This window comes from Bubalus kerabau, chromosome 15, assembly GCF_029407905.1.
Source record: "Bubalus kerabau isolate K-KA32 ecotype Philippines breed swamp buffalo chromosome 15, PCC_UOA_SB_1v2, whole genome shotgun sequence".
Lineage (NCBI taxonomy): Eukaryota > Metazoa > Chordata > Mammalia > Artiodactyla > Bovidae > Bubalus > Bubalus kerabau.
The window spans coordinates 45,265,364-45,290,252 of NC_073638.1; the positions used below are offsets into that span (position 1 = coordinate 45,265,364).

The window sequence follows — 24,889 nt, forward strand, 5'->3', positions numbered from 1 at the left end:
TCTCCTTCCAAAATCTATCCAGAATGTAACCACTTCTCAACTCTACCATTGCTTCTACACCGGCCCAAGCCTCTACTGCTTCCATCTAGATCGTAGTGGCAGACTCCTAAAGGTTCTCCCCACTTTCACTCTTGCCCCGATATAGCCTATTCCAAACACACAGAACCAGAGGGAATGGTTGTAAGCCCAGATCATGTCACATCTCTCTTCAAAATGTTGCAATGGCTTTTCCATTCACCTCAGAGTGGGAATCAAAGTTCTTATTAAGATCACTAGGTTCTGTGCAACTGGGCCCCACCCACCCCGTGTACCTTTCTGATCTCATTTCTATTGCGCTCCCTCTCAGCCCCGTTAGTCTCCCACACTGCTTACCTCACTCCTTGTACAGGCTTCCTACAGGCCTCAGTGTTGGCTGTTCCTCAGCCTGTATTTCTACATGGCTTGCTCCCTAATCTCTTTCAAGTGTTTGCTCAAATGTTTCAATGCTCCTCAAGGCCTACCATTACCTATATTAAAATAAACCTTCTTTTAAAACACACAACCAACTAACCAACCAACAACAACAAAAAGTCACCACTGGGAATTCCCTGGTGATCCAGTGGTTAAGACTCTGAGCTCTCAATGTAGGGGGCTCAGGTTCAATTCCTGGTCAGGGAACTAGATACTGTGTGCAGCAATTAAGACCCAGTGCAGCCAAATTAAAAAAAAATTTTTTTTTAACTTTTTAAAAATTAAAAAAAAATTTTAATTAAAAAAAATCACTACCACATTTCTGATTCTCCTTGCTTTCTTATATTTTTCACAGTACTTATTACCTCCAATACAATGTTCACTTACAATGTTTCTTTTTTGTTCCTCTTACTAAAATATAAGCTTTAAGAGGACAAAAGTTTTTGTCTATTTCTTTCTCACAGATGGATACTCAGAGTAGTATGGCACTCAATTCATATTCACTGATGAATAAGTAAATGACTGAGTCCCCCACTCCCCTCTCAAAGTGATTGTTTTAAAGGCAACTGGACTGACCATTACTTGGACAGAATGCCACAATATAACAAATGATGCAGGAATGCAAGGAGAATCTTGAAAGGTTGTTGAGACAAGCAGCCAGCATGGTGAGCACAAGCGTGAAGGATTCTGAGCTTCCTGGAGGAAACAATCACGGATCTTCCATTGTACTTTTAAACTCAGGCGATTCTTTTGCAGAGATCTTTGTGAGAACTGACTGTTCTTTTGTTTTGCCACAAATATCACCTGAGACGATGACTGAGAACTTGACTGCACTGAATAGCTCTATGGCTGCCGTCTTTCACTTGGAGAACTGGGTGCTGGAAGGAAGGTAGAGCTCATTTAGTCCTCAAAAAAAGGGAGCTTCTTCAGCTTTCAGAGCCAGCACTGGGTTACTTGTATACATTAATAGAACCATATGCCTGTATGTTTGAAAACATGACATCCAGAGTCTTTCTAACAAATCAGCAATCATTTTCCAAGTTGTAAGATAGAAGAAACTGGAATTCTATCCAACAAGAAATTATTTGACACTGACTTTGTGCCAGGCGTTTTGCCAGGTACTGGTTACATAATGATGAATAACAGTCTCTATCCTCAGAGAGCAATTGGATGTGCTGCAGGTGACTCGTACACAGATAACATCAAGTGTCATCAAATGCTAAGTACGGGGTGAACACAGGGGACCAGGAGAACTCAGACCAGAGACATTTAACTCATAGTGGGAGGATCTTCAGAGTGCTTCCTGAAGAAAATGACAAGTGATAAGATGCTTAAAAGATAAGCTGGATCCAGCCAGGCAAAAAGGGGTGGAAAGGACAGCACACACACAAAAAGAAGGGAAAGCAGGAGCAAGGGCCATGGAGTGAATAAAAAAGCATGATGTGGACCACTGATAATTGGGCCCAGCCTCAACATAACAGGAGGAGGAGTCACAGAGGACCTTGAATGTCAAGATAAAGAACTTTCTTGTTCAGGACAAAGCGGAGTAACTGAAGGATTTTAAGTATGAGAGCAACATGTCAGATTTGTGCTTGAGGCTTTGTGTGAATTAAGACACAGGAATCCCACCAGGCACACCCACCACTTGTCAGTGGAGCGGAGAGAGAGGTGACTTCACCTTCCTAGCTCTCCTCAGCCCAGCTCCCTGGTGAAGGTACCGCCTAAAGGGCAGTCTGCACAGCCCTGGGGAAGAAGCTCCTGTGGGGACTTAGTTATTAAAGGTAGAGCCCAGATCCTATGTTGTTAGCCTGAGAAGCTGGGGTCAGGAGAGGCAGGATTATTCGGCACAATGACGCAAAGTATGCTCCTTCCACGCAGCTTCCTATTGGCAGAGACAGTATTAGGTGGATGCTTCTTTCTCAGGTTATAGAACTTTCAGTTTCCCATGAGCTGTTTTTGTCTCTGCAGTCACTCCCCAACCCTTAGGAAAGCTTCATTCAACACTCTAGCCTGGCTCCAGCTGTGTTTTGGGAGAACTGAGGCAGTGCTATGTCCACACTTGGGGAAAGCAGGACAGAGAGAAGCTGGGGGCTGGAAGCAGCATTTCCAAGACCTCCAAAGACGGGCAGCAGAGAAACCCAGGCGCAGCTGGGAGGAGAAAGGGTGAGCACAGTGAGACGCATGAGACACGCAGACAAGCATTGTTTAGGGGTTGGTTGAGCCAAGAGAGGACACGAAGTCAACTTAGGGCAGGCAGGAAGGGCAGAGGCTCAGATCAGACAGGATCTGAGGACCCTGGTCTTTCATCAAGGGGATGGAAATACAGTGATAAGGGACAAAAGTGATCTAGAATGTAGCAAGGCCAGGGAAACGGTGGCTGGTGCTGCATGAAGTGGGGATTGGTGTTACCTGTGGGGATGCTGTGGTCACCTGGCTTTGTTAGGAGCACCTGGCCTGTCAGAGGAGGAGCAAGCAGAGGGGACTGGATGAGGAGGCTGAACTCAGCTCCTCTCCCCGGGGCTCCTGATGAGGGTAAGGGTGGGACACCAGACTCAGGGGCAGCCCCTGACTCCCTGGGACTCTGCATCCCACCCACAGCTCTTTCCAAGTCTTTGCTCTGCTGTCCACTTCTCATTCTGGGTCTCTGTCCAGTGTCATCTCCCCACCTCCCCACATAAAGCCGGCTCCCACCCGCTCCTATCATGTTTGTTGTGTTTCCATCCCCCATCTCATTGAGACTCATTTTCTGTTTATTTTTACGGAATCTGTCTCCTCCGCCAGAACGCAAGCTCCATGGTGCCAGGCATTTTGCCTGTTGCTTGAACACTGGTTCCCCGAGTGTGGAAGAGCAGGTGGCAGGTACTCAGTGAACATGGACTGAATAAATGCTGAGTGCAGACATCAGGACAGCTGAAGACTACGGTGGGGACTGATGGTAGATACACCAAAGGCCAGTCCCCGGCAGTTAGAGGAACATAGCCTGGAGTGTGTTCCCAGCTCACCCAGCCACCACCACCCCCATCACCTCCCCTCCACGCTGCCGAGACACTGAAAGTAAGACAGCTCTCTCTTCATCCCCTTCCACCCAACCCCACTGTCAGCTATCTGGACCAAGACTGGGCACCCAAGTCAAGATGGGCAATGAGAGAGCCTTCAATGGGAAAATGTAAAAGAGTACGGAAGAGAAAAGACAGAGGGATGTGAATGTGTGGGGTGGGGGTGGGGAGAGACGAATGTAGTAGATGATGAAAGGAGAGAGCAGAATCAAGGCAAAAAATAAACAAACATCTGGTTTTCCTAAAGTTTCCAGTTTCAGCCCCAGTCCTTCCTGGAACATAGATACATCCCCACCCTCGAATTCCAAGAAACTTCCCTCAACTCTTACAAAAAGTCCCAAACTAGTTCCATTTGTTTTCTATTATCTAAACAGAACTTCAACTAAAGGAGGAGGTTCTAGGTATCCATGTCCTGCCATACCCCAACCTGCCTGAAGCCCACGAGGCTCCCCACAGCCTGAGCCAGAAGCTGCCGTGTCAGGGGGTGAAGCCATGCCCTGCACGAGGTGGGGCTGAGAGTTACTACTCCTGCAGTCTGCAGCTGGGCAGTGCTCGTCACCTGCAGGTCCCAGTGCCCTCTGTGTCCTAACTTCTCACTTCATGGTTCCAGTCCTGTGCTAGGACTTCTGCGTGCCTGACTCTGGAGGTCCCACCACCCTGCCTGCCCCTGCCAGCCTGGCAACCTGTCCCTGGTGCAAGTCCCGCACCAGTGCCCTGTCAGCTACCCACCGTGCACTGCTCTCCGAGCCTTTCTTCCCTGTCGCCCACTCGTGCTTCTCTCCTCCCCTCCTCATGTGGCTTCGGTCCCCTCGACCCCCAACTCCCAAGCTGGGGCGTGCTGGGTGAGGAGATGCGAGGTGAAGTGAGCAGTGCTGCTCCCGTCCCTCAGTCTGTCTGCCAGCCTCTCCGTCCCTCCAGAGGTTCAGGCAGTGTCCTCGGGACTCACGAGCACTTTCCCCACCACTCAACTCTGCTTTCCTTTGATTGGCTCCACTCTGGGCTAGGTTCAGCTACTGTGATAGCAAGGCTGCCGCTGACTGCTCCACACTGGCAACCTCACAGCTGGGTCCAGTGGAAAGACGTGACTCCTCCTGACAGTTCCAGCCAAACTCCCGGCCCTTAACTGGGTCACGGGGCTGCCCTGAACCAGCTCCTGATTTGCTGGGTGGACACAGTCCAGGCACACAGGGAGCATGGAGCGGAGGGTGAGGCCAGGTCTACCCAAACCACAAGGACAGAGGGAAGTGGGTAGGTCCTCAAGAAAAATGGGGTTCTGCCAGAAGAAGAGAGAAGAAACACTGTGTAAGAAAGACCCTAAGTTTTCACTTCAGAGCTCTTCCTACTAACATAAATAGGGAACATCATGTTCCAATCTGAAGGAATCGAATCTTTGTAGCTACAAAGTTTAGCCTTATTAGAATATAACACTGAAAAACACATTTGTGGGAAAAACCCCATAGAATATAACATGACTTCTAAAATGAAAAAGAGTATTCTATTAGTTTTTGGGTTTCTTTTAAAGGGGGCTTTCAGTTAATCGGTTTTACTACATACTGTTCACTGCACATGAGACCGGTTTTGAAAATTATGGTAACACTGAAGCAGATGATTTAGGCAGGGGACAGGGGCGTGGATGGGAAGAACCCCTGGAGGAGGACATGGCGACCCACTCCAGTATTTTTATCTGGAGAATCCCATGCACAGAGGAGCCTGGTGGGCTACAGTCCATGGGGTCACAAAGAGTCGAACACGACTGAGTGACTCAGCACAGCACAGCACAGGGGTGGAGACAAACAGCAGAAGCAAAACAACTGAAAGTAAATTAGCAAAGAACTTACATGATAAATCATCTGGGAATGTGAGGTTAAGGAACAGTGAATTAGTGCCAGTGGGATGAAAACAAAAGAAATTTCTGGAGAGTTCTTAGGCATTGTTTTGTTTTTACCATCTTCATTGAGCTGAATAACAACCGCACAGAAGGGAAAAAATCTTTTAGAACCAGCAGAGCTGACCAAGCATGGGAGAACTTGGCTGTACTGGACTGGTAGAGCTGTATCTTCTTCCAAGCTACAGATCTGCTGGGATATGAAGGTTTGTGCAAAAAAAATTTTATAGGAAGAGGGCAGGAGAATAAAAAGAAGAGAGCAACTGAAATGGATATAGGTTACCCACTTCAACTTGATGCAAAGTGGTGAAGAGACAGCCTTCCCGAAGGGGTGCAGAGAGGTTCCCCCCTGGGTCCAGTCCAAATCGCCTTGGTTTCTATGCCCAAGAAGCACTGACATGGACGAACACTCTGGTTTTAAAAGCTCTGTATGGAATCAGAAAGATCTATTTAAATCTGTATGCGTCAGGTTTTGCTGCAGTAACAAGCAACCCCCCAATCTTAGCTGCTTTCAACTGTAAGTCTGTGGGTTGGCTACAGCTCTGCTGGGCTCAACTGGACCTGGCTCCACACAGTTAGAGGTCTGTTTCTGGGTCTTATTGTTCTAGGACCCAGGGAATTCCCATGACGCAGGCCAAAAGCTCAAGGGGTCAAACACAAATATGTGATACTTCTTAAAGCCCTCACCTGGAACTGTCACCCTACCCCTAGTCTACTGGACAATGAAGTCCCACGGCCAAGTCCAAGGCATTGGATATAAGGCCCTCGGGGAGCGTGGAGACGGCGCATGGCAACAGATGGAAACGCCATCTGTTCCGGTAGGTCTGCTCTACCACTTACTTGCCTCTTGATGCTTGACAAGCTAGTTTGGTCTCAACTTTTTTCATCTGGGGAGACAATACCGTTTGCCTCACAGGGCATGGGTTAAATTAGATGACTTAAGTACAGCACTTAACACAGAGCCCCGGATGGAGCAGATGTTCCATGTGGGACAGCTAACGTCATCTTATTATTATTACTTTTTATATTTTTTTACTTATTTGACTGCACCAGGTCTTAGTTGTGGCATGTGGGATCTAGTTCCCCGACCAGGGATCAAACCTGGGCCCCCTGCATTAGAAGAACAGAGTCTTAGCCACAGGACCCCCAGGGAAGTCCCTCATCTTATTATTAATCCACGGTATCGGATTATAAGCAAGGCATGCCCGCTTGTCAGGAGCCCAGTGATCAGCACTGGAGAGAAGGTAGGACACAGGACTGGCAGGTTACGTGGGCACAGACCAGGGCAGCAGAAGAGGAGGTGGTGGGCAGGCAGGTGCCTAAGAGTTGAAGGTGCTGGTGGGGAGGCCAGGGGCACAGGAGACCCAAAGCGTGTGAACACAGGGTGATGAACACATGGACGTGCGGGTGAGAGGTAGCTCAGACAGCCTCGCAACAACTCTGGGAGAGAAGCTGGGCTGAGGGAGCTTGTGGTTTTATCTTCCCACCCCTAGGGCAGCCTGGTCACCCTAGAGAAGGCAGACTCGGCCCCTAAGACCAAACCTGCCGGGCCTCACGGCCCCGCCCTCCACCCTCACTGCCAGGCCCCGCCCTCCACCCTTACTGTGCAGCAGCCTCTCCTCTCGCTGCTGCCCGCACAGCCCGCTCCAGATGAACCCTACTCCCTTCGAACCATCTCTAACCCTCCTCTGGGGCTCCTAGCTGCTGTCCTTTCCATCCTTGATCTTTATCAAAGCTTCCATCCCGCTCTTCCCCCTAAATCAATCCTTGTTTCTCCCGAAGTCTGTGCCCTCTGCTTTGACCCCTCAAACTCCCCTTCATCTCCTTTGCTCCTAACACCTTCTTGTAATACCGTTCATCTACCAGGGGCCTCTTGTGCTCCCACAGGGAACACCCCTAGCCGCCCCCTGCATCTGCTCTGCTCTGGTTTTCCCTTCCACCCCTGTCCCACACTAGGAACCAGGCCAGGGAGCTGTCCCACCTGGGTGCCAACTCGTCCCACTGCGACAACAGAGCCGGGCATATGGCAGCGGTGGGGGTGAGGAGAGTGACTCAGATCTCTGGAAAAGCGGTGGAGATGCAGCCTCTGACTCAGTATGCCCACTGCAGAACTATCCAGGAGGTGAGCTATTTATATGAAAGGTGAGCTATTTGGAGAGAGTTCTTTGTGCTCTGCAGCAGAGGGGATTGTGCAACTTTATCAAATGATTTTAGTGAAGTCCAGAAAACAAAATCCATGTGCTGCACATCGTTGGAGACAGTGGGTACAGTTGGTATTTTCAGCATAGATTGAAGTGGGATAATCGCAGCATGAAACTGCAATAAATAAAGCACAGCAGTCTCGAGGGAGCTGGCACAAGCACATGAAGTTTTCTCCTATGGAACAGGAGGTGTGTGCTGCTACCCTGGTCTCTGCAATGTGGCCAGTGTGGCCGGGACTAGAGCTCTGAGTGGAGACGATAAGACCCCCCGGGGCACGCAGTGGTGCACGCACTGCTCCTTTCACAAGAAACTTCAAAGGCAATAATGCTTCCTGCAAGCCTCGGGCTAGGTCCCCGCACCTGAGCACAGCTTCCTTGCATGGCAAAGGCTGTTTGCAGAAGAGGTTTGAGACAGAAGCTGGTGGTTCTGAAGCCCTTCCAGAGGCCACAGCCTCCTCTCCCTTCCATCCTCCCTCCCTGCTGCCTCTCCTTCTCGCACTTCCTCAGGTTGACAAGCAAAGTTACAAAATCATCTTGAAATGTGCAATCTCCCAAAGTTTGCGGGACCCTGAAAACCCAGCTGTTTTTCCTTTTCTGAACTGCCGAGACTTCCTAGAAGCCTTTCCAGAGCCAGAGATCCCATGCTGTTGGTCAAAGCATCAGATGTTGTCAGTGAGGTTTTCCATCCACCTTTTCACCCAGTAGAAGTTAAAACATGAAAACTTCCAGAAGCATGCACTGAGTGTCAGTGAAGGACCCCCGCCTGGGAGTCAGGAAAGGGGCACCTCAGGCTGAGCATGTGGGAACCTGGGCCCCATTTCCCTGCCTCCTGTATTCCCTCCATCTCTCTTTCTCTCCTTCAGCCAATACTGAGCACCTCCTCAAGAGCTGGGGGTCTACACAAGGCTTGAGGGATTCAGAGACACAGGAGATTCTATCTCTGCTCCCAGGGAACTCATGTCTAATCAGGGAACTCACATCTAATCAGGAAAACAAACACAAAGACAGTGCAGCCTTTGGGAGCGATCATGTGGGTATTCACACAGAGAAGAGGGTAAGGACAATAACAACGAGGTGATAAGTCGCTAAGTCATTTCTGACTCTCACAAGCCCACGGACTGCAGCCTGCCAGGCTCCTCTGTCTGTGAGATTTCTCAGGCATGAATACTGGAGTGGGTAGCCATTTCCTCCTCCAGGGGATCTTCCTGACCCAGGGATCGAATCCGAGTCTCCTGCATTGCAGGCAGATACTCTGCCGCTGAGCCACCAGGGAAGCCTGCAATAACCACAGCTATTAGGTTGGTGCAAAAGTAATTTCTGTTTTGCATTGTTGACTTTGCTATTTGATACTGAAAAACATTTGTAAATAAAATTGGTTATGTTATACATCATTTTAATATCATTTCTTGCTTGTTTGCTAATAAATTATTACTTGCTGTTTATATGTATTTTAGACTATGGAAATGATGTTAGACTGAAAGCAAATTTGAGTGATTTTCTTATTCGAGTTCAAATGGGTCATAACGCAGTAGAAACAGCCTGCAACATCAACAAGGCATTTGGCCCAGGAACTGCTAACAGGACATACAGTGCCGCGGTGATTCAAGAAGTTTTGCAAAGGAGACTAGAGCCTTAATGATGAGGAGTGCAGTGGCTGGTCATCCAAAGCTGACGACCTACTGAGAGGACCATCAAAGCTGATCATCTTACAACTACACAAGAAGTTGCCCAAGAACTCAACGTCCACCATTCTATGGCTGGTTGGCATTTGACGCAAATTGGAAAGCCGAAAAAGTTCAGCTAAGTGGGTGCCTCAAGACCTGACCAAAAACAAACAAAACCATTGTTCTGAAGTGTCATCTTATCTTATTCTATGCAACAACAACAAAACATTTCTTGATCGGATTGTGATGTGCAATGAAAAGTGGATTTTATAAGAAAACTGGTGATAACCAGCTCACTGGCTGGACCAAGAAGCAGCTCCAAAGCACTTGCCCAAACCAAACCTGCACCAGAAGAAGGGTCACAGTCACTGTTTGTTGGTCTGCTGCTGCTCTGAAATCCTCTGGTTTTCTGAATTCCGGTGAAACCATCACATCTGAGAAGTGTGCTCGGCAAATCGATGAGATGTACCGAGAACTGCAACGCCTGCAGCCAGTGCTGGTCAACAGAAGGGCCCAATTCCTCTCCACGACACCACCCGGCCACATGCCACACAACCAACACTTGAAAAGCTGAACAACTGAGGAACAAAAGTTTTGCCTCATCTGCCATATTCACCTGACCTCTCACCCACTACCACTTCCTTCAAGCATCATGACAACTTTCTGTAGGAAAAAATGCTTCCACAACCAGCAGGACGCAGAAAATGCTTTCCAAGAATTCATCAAATCCTGAAGCATGGATGCTACAGGAATAAATAAGCATTTCTCATTGGCAAAATGTGTTGATTGTAATGGTTCCTATTTTGGTTAATAAAGACGTGTTTGAGTCTAGCTGTAATGATTTAAAATTCAGGATCTGAAACTATAATTATTTTTGCACCGATCTAATGATATCTTTTAAGTTTACACTAGTACTATGCTCTCTTGTAAATGCTTTATATTTACTAACTTAATTCTTACAACTTTAGAAAGTAGTTGAAAATAAGCTCTTTACAATTTTCCCAACAATAACAATGAATCTGAAGATGGGACATCTGGCTTTGTCACAGCACCGTTGGGAGCCTTTCATTTCCTCTGCAGCCCTGGCTCGGGGCTGGGCATGGCTGTAAGATGAGATGGGTGCCCTCCAGGTCAGTCCGGCACCTGGATGATGCTGTGCTGGGAGCTGGTTCCCAGCTTGGGGCTGCCACACAGTTACTGCTCTTGCTGGGGCAAAAGCCAGCCCTGAGGCCAATTCCACACCAGCCACAGAGTGGGGCTTTTTTTAGCACCCTCAGGGGAAAGAGCCCATGGTGTGAGCAGGAGGGCAGGATGGGCGGAGTCTGACACTGACTGCTGGCTGCTGCAGCAGTCTGGAAGAGTCGGCGCCCAAAGAGGGGACCTGCCCAGTGCCCTCGAGTATAGCCAGTGTTTCTGGGATCCCAGCTTTAGGCACAGGTGTGAAGAGCTGGTATGGCCCAAGAGAAGCTGTCTTTCAGGCATCAAGAGGCAGGGAAGCAATTTCAATCCTGTGGATCTTAGCCCTGCAAAGCTGCTCTGCATGTCAATGAAGAACAGAAAGTAGCTTAAGACAGAAACTTGAGGCATAATTGTGTGCAACTGTGAGCCCACAAAAACATCCGAGAGTGACAGAAAAGGCCGTCAAGAGGTTTGGGAGGGATGCAGGCTTGTTCAGGCAATCAGCAGGGCAGTGAGGTCAGATTTCTGGAGAAGCACAGGGGCAGCAGCTGAGGGAGGGCAGGATCAGAAAGGATGGGTTCTGAGAGCAAGGGACTCCGGGGTGGGTCACCATGGAGGTCAGGGTCGGAGAAGTGGCAGCTGTGAAGTCCAAAGCTGGAGCCACAAGCTCTCAGAGGCCACTGGACCCCACGGCAGCACATTTTTGGACATTCTGGTTCTCCCTCTGCTTTTCTCCTTCCCCAGTACCCACTGTATGCTACGGAGCCTAATGATTCCAATTTCCCTAGCACCCATTAAATGTCAGACAACGTGCGTTGAACACGTTACATTATTTTCTCATGCTTAAGTCTTTCAACAGCTCCACTAGGCAGGGCCCATTATTGTATCATCAAAAAGCTGAATACTCTGAGGCATGGAGAGGTTCAAAGACTGGCTTAAAGACACACAGCTGGAAAGTGGGAGAACAGAAACGTGAGCCCAGGGGTCTGACTCCAGAGCCCCCGCTTCTAAATATCACAAGCTTCTGGTTCCCACAGTGAAAAGACTTCGTCCCTGCCATTGACCTAGGGGGTGGTGGCCCAGGGTCCTTGCAAAATCCCAGCAGGGGATCCTCCCGGAAGCTTCTTGGCAAACAAAACACCGAGCCTTCTGCCCCTAGGTTCCTCTAGGTCCCAGTGAAATCCTGCTCTGCACACAATCACAGGGAGATGAAAGGCATGGCTCACAGCGCCTCCCGCCCTCCTGCGGCAGGACCGGGGGAGACAGGACAGCCAACATGGAACTTCCCTGGGTTCTGCCTCCATGGGAAAGCACACACGTGGACCTCTGCTGGCTCTGGAAATGGGGCAATTTTTCACTTAAAACCATCTGCAAACAAACTTCATAGCCTTCAAAATTATACATTCACAGATCATTTCTAGACTCTGGAATAGGATTAGATGGTAATGATTTAATTGATGGTTAAGTGTGTAGATAAAATGAATGTGCTGAATCCTTTCTGTAATTATCTCTCCAAGGAGCCCCAGCAGCTATAATTACTGTCTGAGGCCAAAATTACAAACCAGCTGTTGTTTTAAGCAAAATGTGCTGCAGTCCCTGCTCGATCTTTGAGTAAAAGTTGGTCACTCCCAGCCCAGGGCCCACTAGGCCCACTCACTGAAGTCCAGCCCTGGCAGAGGCTCCTCTTCCAAACCTCAGGAGCATGTCCTCCTGGTGGTTGCTCTGCATCCCGGGCCTCACTGCACGCTGCTCTCTCTTCTTTGCTGCTGGTGATTCTTCCTCTTGCCCCTTCTTTACCAGGAAGATTCCTCAGATCAGCCAGTTCACACTGATCTACCCCTGAAAGCAGGCTGAACAATGGGGAGCCCTTAAATCTCAGCTCAGGGAGGATGGCGGAGTTCTCCTTGTGCTGGAGGTTAACCCATGGGGTCACTACAACTCAGGTCTACACCCTGTTGGTGGCCATACACCAACTTAAGTTATAAATCCACTTCTGGCTACAGAGAACCAGGACAGCTCTCTCTATTGATAAAATGAGCCCAATCATGATTAAACTCCTTACAGAAATTTAAGCTCTTGATGCAGAATTCATGTATTAATTCAACAACCACCACAGAACTACTGAGTACATCCTATATATGCTAGGTGCTGTGTGGAAGATTGGGATATCCTGGTGAACAGAGCAGACGTAGCCCCTGCAATACTGGACTGTGGCTCTTGAATTGTTCTCGACTCGACCAGGAATCTGGTGAAGGTCCCGGTCTGCAGTTTCATACATGTGGATCTGCATCTGGACAGGAAGTAGGTGGGCAGAAGAGGCTGCGGTGGGCGTGCTGCAGGTGAGGGGTGAACACTGGAGCTGCTGATTTCAGCAGAGATCATGGGAAACAGGGAGAAGGAAATGGCAACCCACTCCAGTATTCTTGCCTGGAGAATCCTGGGGACAGGGGAGCCTGATGGGCTGCCGTCTATGGGGTCACACAGAGCTGGACACGACTGAAGCGACTTAGCAGCAACAGCAGCATGGGAAACAATGGGCTTGGGTCTCTGCAGCCACTTTCATCATTCAGCACTTCCTGAGATGCCTACTGTGTGCACGGGCGGTGCGCCTCTGCGGTTCATCTCTTCTACTCCATGGACTCCATGCCCTGTTCTTATAGGGCTCTTACTAGGTGTGAACAAGACAGAATATGGCACCAGGGAACACTGATCCAAAGCTTCTATCAATCTGTCTAATGATCTACTTATGTAGACACCCTGAGCTGGACTGCAAATTCCATGGGGGATGGGATCAGCATTTTCCCATTGTATCCTCAGTGCCTGGCAGAATGTTTACCACCTGCTCAGAAATATTTGGTTTATGAATGAAAACAAACCATCAAATGCTACGGAGAAAGAAGACGGATGTGACCAACACGTTCCACTAGTTGGGGGGATGGTCAAAGGTCCCCAATTCCACTTCAAGGGGAAGGATTTTGTCAGGTGAAAGTGCAAGGCAGAGGAGTCTGTGGAATGATAAGCAAATCCAGGCTTCACAGGGGTACTCCAGAATTCATTCACTCCACTCCCATTCATTTATATTCGTTCATTCCCCCTCTCTCTGTTCACCTTCCCTCAGTAGACCATGTGCTTACACAAGGCAAGCTTCACCTACTTGTACCACCGAATCCTTTGTCTACACATTGCATCTACAGAGGGGCCCTACATAAGTGTTTGTTACTGTTGTTCAGTCACTAAGTCAAGTCTGACTCTTCTGCAACCTCATGGACTACAGCCTGCCAGGCTCCTCTGTCCATGGGATTTCTCAGGCAAGAATACTAGAGTGCATTGTCATTTCCTTCTCCAGGGGATTGTCCTGACCCAGGGATCAAACCCTGTCTCTTGCATTGGCAGGCAGATTCGCTATCACCAAGCCACCTAGGAAGACCAAGTAAGTGTTTCAGTTCAGTTCAGTCGCTCACTTGTGTCCCACTCTTTGCGACCCCATGGACCACAGCACGCCAGGCCTCCCTGTCCATCACCAACTCCCAGAGTTTACTCAAACTCATCTCCATTGAGTCGGTGATGCCATCTAACCATCTTATCCTCTGTTGTCTCCTTCTCCTCCTGCCTTCAATCTTTCCCAGTGTCAGGGTCTTTTCAAATGATTCAGTTCTTCACATCAGGTAGCCAAAGTATCAGAGTTTCAGCTTCAACATCAGTCCTTCCAATGAACACTCAGGACTGATCTCCTTTAGGATGGACTAGTTGGATCTCCTTGTAGTCCAAGGGACTCTCAAGAGTCTTCTCCAACACCACAGTTCAAAAGCATCAATTCTTCGGCGCTCAGTAAGTGTTTAAAAATCAGCATATCAATGAAGCTATCAGAGCACTGAAGTCCCCTGCAGTGACATTAATGGCCAGGGGAGGGCAGCAGAGGGTAGCAGAGCTGATGGCAGAGGCCCAAGGAAAGGGCTGCTGCTGCTGCTGCTAAGTCACTTCAGTTGTGTCCGACTCTGTGTGACCCCATAGATGGCAGCCCACCAGGCTTCCTTGTCCATCACCAACTCCCAGCGTTTGCTCAAACTCATCTCCATCAAGTCAGTAATGCCATCCAACCATCTCATCCTCTGTCGTCCCCTTCTCCTGCCTTCAATCTTTCCCAGCATCAGGGTCTTTTCAAATCAGGTGGCCAAAGTATTGGAGTTTCAGCTTCAGCATCAGTCCTTCCAATGAATATTCAGGACTGATTTCCTTTAGGATTGACTGGTTTGATCTACTTGTAGTCCAAGGGACTTTCAAGAGTCTTCTCTAACACCACAGTTCAAAAGCATCAATTCTTTGGCGCTCAGAGTTCTTTATTGTCCAACTCTCACATCCATGGGGACTTCCCTGGTGGCTCAGACAGTAAAGTGTCTGTCTACAATGCAGGAGACCCAGGTTCGATCCCTGGGTCAGGAAGATCCTCTGGAGAAGGAAATAGCAACCCACTTCAGTACTCTTTCCAGGAAAATCCTATGGATGGAGAAGCCTGGTAGGTTACAGTCCATGGGGTGGTAAAGAGTCAAACACGACTGAGCGACTTAACTTCACTCACATCCAAACATGACTACTGGAAAAACCAGAGCTTTGACTAGACGGACCTTTGTCAGGAAAATAATGTCTCTGCTTTTTAATATGCTGTCTAGGTTTGTCATAGCTTTTCTTCCAAGGAGCAAGTGCCTTTTAATTTCATGGCTGCAGTCACCATCTGCAGTGATTTTGGAGCCCAAGAAAATTAAGTCTGTCACTGTTTACATCGTTTCCCCTATTACCCATAAGTCCTATTACTTTATTATTACCCATAGGCTCTATTGCCCATGTGAATATCAGGGGAGAGCAGAACGACTGGAGAAAACTGCTGACAGAAGTCCAGTGAACCCCAGGATAGTAAAGAGGGGGGTCAGTTTGAGCAGGGAGCTCCAGAGGCCGGTGGCCAGTGCTGGGGTTTGTGTGATGCGCTGAGGCCAGCATCACAGGTGAAGTATGTGGTCTAGAGCCACAGTGCTGGCAGCACAAGCCCTGTGCTGAGCGTCCCTGGGAGCCTCAAACCTACCCCCAGTGTTGACTCTCGTCCTTAAGGTGACAAATGTCCTGAAAGTTGGGTCTGATACCATCTTCTACTCTAGTCTGAGCTCAAGAACAGTGGGAAGGAGGGCTAAGACCAGACCCAGCTAGTTTTGTGAAGGATGCTCTCAAGGCTCCTCCCACCCCCAGGTGTTGGCCTTAGAAGACCTGGGGCCTTGGAAGAAGGGCCCTCTCAGTGGATTTCCCCTGGAGCTCAGAGTGCCAGGGCTGCTGGTCTTAGACCAGCTGGTGAGCTTTGGTCCAAACTTGATCTTCTGTCCTGGCTATGTTGGCTTGAGCCTTCTGGAACTGGCTAGAAAATCAGGAGGGCAGATGACAGAGCCCAGATTTGCAGACATGGGGGGAATGGTGGGGGTCACAGCTAGAAGGCTAGATGGACATCGCTGAGGGACAAGAGGATGGTGTTTTTATCCGTCTGAAGACTAGATTCTGACCAGGGTGGAAAACAATGTTCTCGAAACCAGGCGAAGGTCTTTGGGGCTTGGTGGATGTGATGTGGTCAGCTAACCCAGACGGTAGGGCATATGTCCCTGTGGGGTGCTCTGAGTATCAGTGGTCTTGGGAGTCCTTAGCCCAGGAGAATATGAGAAGACACATCCTGTTTGGTATTTAAACCAAAGAAATTCGCTGCATGAAGCTCAGTGTCCCAGCTATGAAACCCTGTGGCCTTGTATCAAGTACCTGGTCTTTGAAGACGCTCAGCTTCCCAGAAGACAGAAGAACAGATTTCTAGGTTCAGCACTCGAGTGTGTCCCTTTAGGGAAGTGGATAAATAGGCAAACTTCATAATTCTAGACAGCAGAAGTGCTGCAGAGGGGCAGAAGTGGTGCTGAGAGGGACCAGGTAGAAAGAAAAAGGCAAGAGTGCATTTTCTCCCTGTCTCTTTTCATCTTTTGTACATGTCCATGTAAAGTATCAGTAATTGAGTGTTTCTGTGAGTACCTCCCTTACTGTCATTTCTGATTGCACAGTCAGAATAGCATTCTGAAGAGCTTTTCAAATATTTCAAGTCTCTCCATCTAGTCTCCCAACAACAGAAGCCTTTATTTTTTCTTCTGAAGTTTTGAAAATCTTTATTCTAAAGCTGATGGGAGACTCTGACCATATCCAAACACCCCTTCACTGCCTTGGTTTCGTCTCTCTGATGACAGAGCAATTCTCCTAAGGTCTCATTACTTCTACTTTGCCAAAGAGTTCTTGTTTTTCTACATATTTTCTTTTTCCTCCTTCATATTTTAATATATACTTTTTCTTACTGTCTACATTTATCAGAAGATGCCTGGTGAAGTCACTGTTAATGGCCCATCCAGCACCCATCCCCCCTATTTCTTTCTTCCTAAGTGAACCCTGAATTTTTCAAGGTTGCTACCTCTCCCCATGAACCAAGGCATATCATGGAAAGGGTATCCACTCCAGGGCTGGGCATGTTTTGCCCATGTACTCCCATTCCTTCGGCCAGTGACTGATTCAAAACTTGGCATACTTTTGACCACGACATACAAACGGAAAGTCTGTTGGGGACTTGAGAATTTATTCCTTGCTCCTTAGTTTCAGGAAGTGCATTTTCACCTGGTTGTTTTCACATCTGGACACAATGCCTGGAAGTGCATCCACCTTTCTGCTAACCTGAAGACAGCAGCCTGGAAAGATCCCACGTTCTTGCCCCATCATTAGCTCCTGAATCTTCCAACCCTGATCCCTACCCTACCTCTAACTCCTTAGCCAGGTGATACATTTTCTCATGGTTTAGTCCAGTTTGTGTCAGGATTTCTGGTTTTTTTTTTTTTTTTTTAATTGAAGTATAGCTGACTTACAGTATGAGTTTCAGGTATACAGCAAATGATTCAGCATTTTTACAGATTATATTCCATTAAAGTTTATTATAAGATAATGGCTCTAATTCCCTGTGCTATACAATATATCCTTGTTACTTATATATTTTATACACAGCAGTTTGTATCTCTGAATCCCATATCCTTAATTTGCCCCCACTTTCCTCTGTTTGTTACATCAAAGGTATTCTGATTTATCCTGCCAGAAAAGCAACTCAAGAACGTGTCAGATCTTCCGTTTTCAACCAGTGAAGACTTCCAGGAAGACCTCCTCAGTGGGCTGCTCCTCACGGTGAGATTTTATCTTTGCGCTCATGCTTGGATTTGTTTCAGGAGAGCATCGCCTCCCTCTGTGATACTTCCATAGCGCGGCCATTTCTGCTAAGCCTCATGCACTTGCTTCTCCATGAGTCTTCAGCCTTCCATGCACAGCTTTCCAGACAGGCACAGCACATTAGTCTGCCTGTTTCTAAGCGGTCTGTTGACCTCCTCGGGTGTCTGCAGACAATGCTCTGGGTTAGTGTCTATTTGCTGTGAGCGGTGCACTGGGATACCTAAGGCCACTTACAGCTGGGCTTCTGGCCCTCCCTCTGGGGCACTGCCTGTCCTGAAACTCTTTTTTCTACTATCCACTTATTATCATTTGTAGCAATTGGTTTCATGGGTTATCTGTTTTGTTCTTTACCTTCTGGTGAAGTGAAGTGAAGTGAAGTGAAGTCGCTCAGTCATGTCCGACTCTGCAACTCCATGGACTGTAGCCTACCAGGCTCCTCTGTCCATGGGATTTTCCAGGCAATAGTACTATTCACTATTAAATTGTCTTGATAAGAATAACTCATCAATCACCAGTCCTCCATGTCTTCATAAGATTTGCACTCTTGGCTAAGAATGATTTATTCTGGTACATTAAGCCAGGATTCTGAGCCTCAGCTAAACATCAACCTGATCTTTTTGGCAACTGTTGATGACCTTTGAATTGTTCCTCAGTCTTCCAGAGTTCCTAAGGGCAGGGAGAGAAGTGATGGAGTGCCCGTGCTCTCAAGTCCTTCATCTTCCACCTCGAAATCACTGTGTCTGAAGACACATCTGTGTTTGCTCCTAGTGGGTTGTCTCTAACCAAGAGAAGCAATGAATTTGCCCAGTTTCAGCTGACTCTCTGTTACACCTCAGTTGCCATCAGGAAGGCATCTTGCTCTCAGAACTTCGGGTCCCATGCACAGTGACTCTCAACAGAGAGGCACCAACCAGGGTCTTTTTAAGCTTCCCTCTAAGCAGCCTTCTTCACACCCACGTTCTTAGGGCTTCTTCATCTATGTTTCTCTTCCAGAGATTCTGGACTCCTCTCAATGGGGTAGAACTCATTTCTACTTGTGTTGTTCGGCTCATTCTTTTTTTTTTATTCAGAGACATTTTCACCATTTTAAGGTTTCATCGTAAGCTAAACTGCAGCAAACTTTGCGAAAACAAACAGAGCAGCCCAAACCCAACATCTGTCAAATGTGCTCCTGGGCAGTCCACATGTGTCCTGCTCAGGCTTTGGGTTGCAAGGCAGAGACTCACTCAAGATAGCTCGATAAAAGGTTAGCTGGGTGGTGGTGGTGACTTATTGTAAAAGCAGTCACGGGCAACAATGGAAATGGATTCTCACAGAGGTTCCCGAGCAGGAACCATGGTAAGAGGGGCCCTGAGAAGAACCAGGCGTGAGGTTTGTTCTGGGCCCAAGGCAACCCCTGGAACATCAGCACCAGGCTTCTGGATCTTGTCTCTGGTCTGCTATTTTTTTAAATTTTATATTGGAGTATAGTTGATTTACAATGCTGCCTTAGTTTCTGCTGTACAGCAAAGTCAATCAGTTATACATACACATGTATACACTCTTTTTGATTCTTTTAGCACATAGGTTATTACAGAGGATTGACAAGAGTTCTCTGTTTTATATAGTAGGTCCTTTCTGGTCTGCAATTAATGAGACTTCTCTGTTCTCTCTTCACCACTGGCTTCTTAATCCTCTACTGAGCAAGTATTTCCACTCACCACACTTTCAGTGTACTTATAATGTGATTTTTTTTTCATATCCTATCAAGACCTCTAAAGCCTCCCTTTATTTCATGGTTCTGCTGATGCCTCCTTTTCTTGATATCTACCAGGTTCAGAAGTAGTATTTAACTGACTCAGCCAATCTTTGGGGTCTCAGACTGTGTCATTTGTCACTGGGCAGCCCATAGACTGACTGCTGGGAGCATACGCCCCCAGGGATCCCATCACCTGGGGCCAGAGTTACCCTGTACAAACCCCAGTGGTCGGGACGATCTCTTCGACAAATTAAGGGAGAGGAGCTGCGTGTGCATGTGAGGGGGCTGAGATGGGGCAGCGCTGTGAGTGGGGGTCTAACACGTCCACAGCAGCCTTGGCAGGTAAAACCCAGCACTCCCGAGACTCCTCTTTCTATTAGCCCTCGGCTCCAACACAGACTCCTCTCACCTCCTTTTTTCCTAGAACAGAGAAACCTTCTCACGTGGTTTAGATTCATGTTACAGGTGAAGGTCTCAGTGCTCATGAAACCACAATCACAGCGTGACTTCTTCCGTATTGTGTGCATGTGCAGTTTTCCACTGGCCTGTATAATTTCTTCCATTCTCCCCCAGACCTTTGTCCTTTCTATTTAACTGTGTTTTTCAGCAGCTTCATCCTTCTGAATGTCTTGGGGTTTGTTTGATGGAAGCCACAAGGGCATAGCGAGTGTTTGCATTCTGAGTGGTGAGGGCTTGCCTCTCGCATCAACGCTGGACCCTTTAGGATTTTAGGATAAATGCTCCAAGACTGCCCACAGCTGGACTGGCTGGAAGTGAATGGAGGTGGGGACTGTGAATTAGAGAGCGGAGGAGAGCACTTAACAGGAAGAAGCCATCACATCAAGAGCTGACGCTGAAATCAGCGGTGAGGTCGAAGCAGAGGGGTGGCGCACCCATTCAGGTGTCCGAGCTGAGATAAGGGAGGTGGGCCAGATGACAGGGAGTGGGTCTCTGATCTGAGGGGTATGCTGGCAAACTGCAGAGCAGTGGGAAGAGGTGGGCTTGTTCCAGACAACCTGATCAAAGTTGGTAACAGAATAAGAGCAGCCTCTGCATGCTGCCAAAAGCCCAGCAGGATCTGGGTGGAGAGAGAGGCCCTTTCAAGGTTGAGCTGGGTTGGAAAAGTGCTGAGCTGCTTCCAGGACACCAGAGTGTGTGGTCAGTACATGGAGGAAACCTGGGGACCTGGACACACAGGAAGAGGAGGCAGGAGGTCATCTGGGTCTCCATCTGGCGGCGGTGGGAAGGGGCACAGCATAGATGCTGGGCCCACACCTCCTATCCAGAGCAGCCCCAGGCTACTCCTAACCCTACGTGCGAAGTCAATCTGCTTCCCTAGACCACAGAGGTGAGACAGAGCCATGTTGCGCCCAACACAGGGAAGGAACACCCTGGTGCTCAGTGAAAGGAGCTGGGCGGAGACCAGGGCCACGTGTTTCCCAGGTAAAGCCCACATGTCGGTCATGCCCTCTCTCCTGTCTCTTCCATTTTTCCTTCCCTATTGGCCTCTACCTCAGCTTATAAAAATGCTCACATTTCTTGCTTCTGAGAAACAAAATCCTGCCCTCAAAATTCTTTACCCTTTTCTAGCTACTGGCCTGACTTCCCTTCCCCTTTCAGCCAAGAAGCTGGAAAGAGCTGTCCGTATTCATTAACTCCTCAGGCCATGTCTGTCTTCTGCCTGGATGCCCCCAGACACCACGGCTCTGCTGATGCTGCCCTGCTCCAGGGATGGGAGACTGCAGACACATACCCTTGGGGGAGCCTGCCCAGCCCTCCTGGGCACAGCGGACCACTGGAATGTGCTCTCTTTCTCTAGACAATTAAGGAATCTGAAGGCGAACAGAGGAATGGGGCACAGTGTTGAGGAATGGCTTCAAAGTATTGCAGAATTTAATCTGTAGTTGGTATGAACAGATTTTGTCCTGGCTGCCCCATAACCTCTCTTAGTGGGACCCTGTCTCCTGTGCCTCTCTTCAGTCCTTGCTCCCCGACTCCTCATTCACAGGACATCCATCTGTCTGGGTGCCCTTCATGACTGCTGTTCCAGAATTTTCTTTTTTCAATTCTCACTCTTGGCCTCAGCAGGGAGAGGGCTGTTAATAGGAAGTGCCTGCTTGTCAGAATCTGGGTCCCCTCTCCTCACAGTGGGGTCACAGCAGAGTCGGAGACAAGAGCCACGTGACAAAATCTGCACCCTCCCTTAATTGAGGGAAAGCTTTGTTCTGAAAGCTCGGTGCTTTCTGACATGCTCTTCCCTGAGGGATGCAGGGCTTAAAATTCAGGCTAATTAACCTTTTGTCAGCGGATTATAGGCACTGGTGTTTTCATTTAAAGACTAGGTGAACCAATCTGCCTACTTTGTGTAGCTGTGGCCCAGAACAGAATTGGACTGGCTGTCTGTCAGCTCAGAGAAGGGTAGGAGGCAGGTGCACACACACACACGTGTGTATGCGTGTATGCACGGACGTGTGAGAGAGGTGGGTGGTTAGAATTGCAATATATCTTTCGGAAGAACATCTTGGGAGGTAATCATTTGTCAAATTCTATTGCTCTTAACACATACTGAACCTCTTTAATCTCCCCTCTTTCCTGTCAGCTCCCGCTTCCCTGACCCTTGCCCCAAACACCCTGTCCTTTCTCTGCCGTTCTGCAGATCAGTGGATGCTAGGACCATCCATCTGGCCAACTGAGAGGTCTGGTCATCGTCCTGAGCTCCTGCCTCTCCTGACCTCTCATAACCCTTTGCAAAGGCTTCCATCCCCACCCATCCCCTCTGGTTGTGCCCTCTCCAGGCCCGACACAACTCTTCTTAACCATTCCTGATCGTGCTTTTCCAGACAGGCGGTGTGATCCTTTTAAAACACACATTTGAGCATGCTCAGCTCTTCTTAAAATCACCCCAAAGCTCCTTTACTGCCTCAGTAGAAAGTTCAAATTCCTTATCACATCCTTCCCTTTCTGGCCTCATTTCTGTTCCCTGGGTGTCAGTCATCCTGAACTCCGTGGTGTCCCAGGCACCAGCACTTCTCTTTCATATCTTCAGGCCTTTGAATGTGCCTCCTACCTTCCTCCTTGAGATCCCTTTTCTTTTCCTCTTTGCTCAAAGGGAAGATTCCTATTTATCTTCTAGACCCTGCCCTAGTGGGTCACCATGTCTCTCTGGTCATGACCCTTCCCCAACAGGTGGCTGGGAACTCTCTTATCTGTGCTCCCATAGACATTCTGACAACACTGATTACACAACTTGCTGTCAGGCTCCATCAACTCCATGGAGGTGGGCCCTGCATTCTCAGACATCTGACAGCACCCGGCACCCGGGAGGAGTCAGGGAGTCAACTTGGAGCTAGCCACCTCAGGGAACTCTCTCATAGCAAGGAACACACATGTCGAATAAGAGTCGCCATTCCTTCCTTCTGTGGCTTTACCCAACCTTCTTCTTCAATTATAAACACACAGTTGGATGTCTTTGTGCTGTTTAATCATTGTAGGGGAAGCACAGCTCCAAACCAGAAGGTTATATTTGTGATAAAAATAATCTATTTGTGCACTTATGCAACTGTGGCAACACAAACTCAGGCGTGCAGCAAGCGATACAGAGAAGCTCAAACCAAGGGACGGTGTTGTTTCCTGACAAAGAGATGTGATGAAAGGTCTACAATTCCAGTTGTTTGGAGAAAATGCATTCTGGATGGCCCTAAACATGCATGCAGCTGGGGTTATGATTCCACACTTCCCTCTTAATACTCCCACACGGCATCAAAGTTCCACTGGCCTCTCTAAAAGTATATATCCTTTATTTCAGTTTTCCAGAGTGTAGATCATGACCCATCATTGGGCTTGTGAAATCAATTTAATGGTTGTGACCAGTATTCTTTTATCTTAATGGAATAATTTTCTCCCCAAATGCATCACATGCATATATACTATTTCATGAAACTTTTTTTTTTTTTAATCTGTGTTGTGATGCAAAATGTCCTTCTTACTGTAAATCATATCCAAAAGCACTAGGGGGCACACCGCTCTATTCCAAGGGAATCCTGAGAGTCCCTTGGATAGGAAGGAGATCAAACCAGTCAATCCCGAAGGAAATCAACCCTGAAAATTCATTGGAAGGACTAATGCTGAAGCTGAAGCTCCAAAATCTTGGCCATCTGATGCAAAGAGCCAACTCACTGGAAAAGACCCTGATGCTGGGAAGGATTGAAGGCAGGAGGAGAAGGGGACGACAGAGGATGAGATGGTTGGATGGCATCACTGACTCTATGGACATGAGTTTGAGCAAGCTCTGGGAGACGGTGAAGGACAGGGAAGTCTGGCGTGCTTGCCGTTCATGGGGTCTCAGGCTCAGACACAACTAAGGCACTGACCAGCAGCAGCAGCAGCTCTAAGAGCCAGCTGTTGACCCAGCGTCAGCTGTCAGCCCCTCCCTTTAGACACACGCATCGCAACTGGCCTGGTCCGCTAGGCCGTTTAACTGGGTCACACCTTCCTCTTTGATTAAATGAATTTGTGCTCCTCAATTTCTGTCTGCTTTGAACATAGTAGCTCTTGCATTTATCTGTTTTATATATTCAATTTCCAAATTAGATTTGACTTCAGCAAAGAATTCAGGGGAAAAACTGCCAAACTCCCAAAACTGCACAGCACTGGCGTGAGCAAGTAATTGAAACCTTTAGGCGTATGCTTCAATTTGCTAAGAACTACCTTAAATTTATGTATCTATAGATGCATGTGAACAGCAGATTACAAATAATCTTGAACCCTCCTATGGACCCTCCAGTCTTAGAGTCAGATTCAGCAAGTTCTCGTATTACAATCCAAATGCAAATCCATGTCAATCCTACTGAAGATTCCCTGGAGCTGTGAGGGTGAACTTGTTTCCTGCCAGCAAAGCAGAGTCTAAATCTTATTTAAATGTCTTCTGTTTCCCTGCTGCCCTCCCTCCTCTTCTCCCCCAACATCCAACTCCTTCCCCTGTGCTTGGCTGCCTTCCACTACCTCTCCTCGCCCCAAACCTACTTTTCTCCAGCTTCTCCAACCACACGGAGGACCCCTTATAAAACCTCCCAACTCCACCCCACTCAGCAAGCACATCTCATTCAGCAAAACAGCCTTTCAGAAACACAGGCCACCTGATGGTCTCTGAACACGGAGGAGTGGTGATGGTGGGAGGGCCCACGCTTAAATTTAAAGCTCTTCTCTGGATGTGAATGGGCGAAGCTCTGAGTCTGGTCCAGATCTGTTTTCCTTCTCTTATAGCCCTGGTTCCCCATCATTCCCTGACTCGTGGAGTCCCCTTCTAGACTCAACAGCTGATCCACTAATCAAAGAGCTGCAGGTGTCCCTGTGTGCAAGTGCTCAAGGACCCTCCTAAAGTTCAGAGCCACCCACCTCAACGACAATGCAGAGTTCAGTGACACTGCTGTTATTAATTCTGTCCC

The 24,889-nt window shown here is 48.2% G+C and overlaps 1 protein-coding gene across 10 annotated transcripts in view; it reads right to left on the minus strand.

Annotated features, from left to right (window-relative positions):
• The window catches only part of SYT9 (synaptotagmin 9), a 399,619-nt gene that overhangs the window by 13,179 nt on the left and 361,551 nt on the right, over positions 1–24,889 (minus strand). For 2 of the 10 annotated variants that reach the window (XM_055548764.1, XM_055548768.1), the window contains exon 7: positions 8,622–8,868. The exons of 3 other annotated variants lie outside the window; for them this stretch is intronic. In XM_055548764.1, the coding sequence (XP_055404739.1) occupies positions 8,683–8,868 (186 nt within the window). In that variant the 3' untranslated portion in view covers positions 8,622–8,682. Of the gene's footprint in view, positions 1–741; positions 1,329–8,620; positions 8,869–11,864; positions 12,286–19,488; positions 20,631–24,889 lie in introns of those variants that run through there. 5 more of the 10 variants (XM_055548767.1, XM_055548766.1, XM_055548773.1 and 2 more) reach the window with 5 other exon arrangements.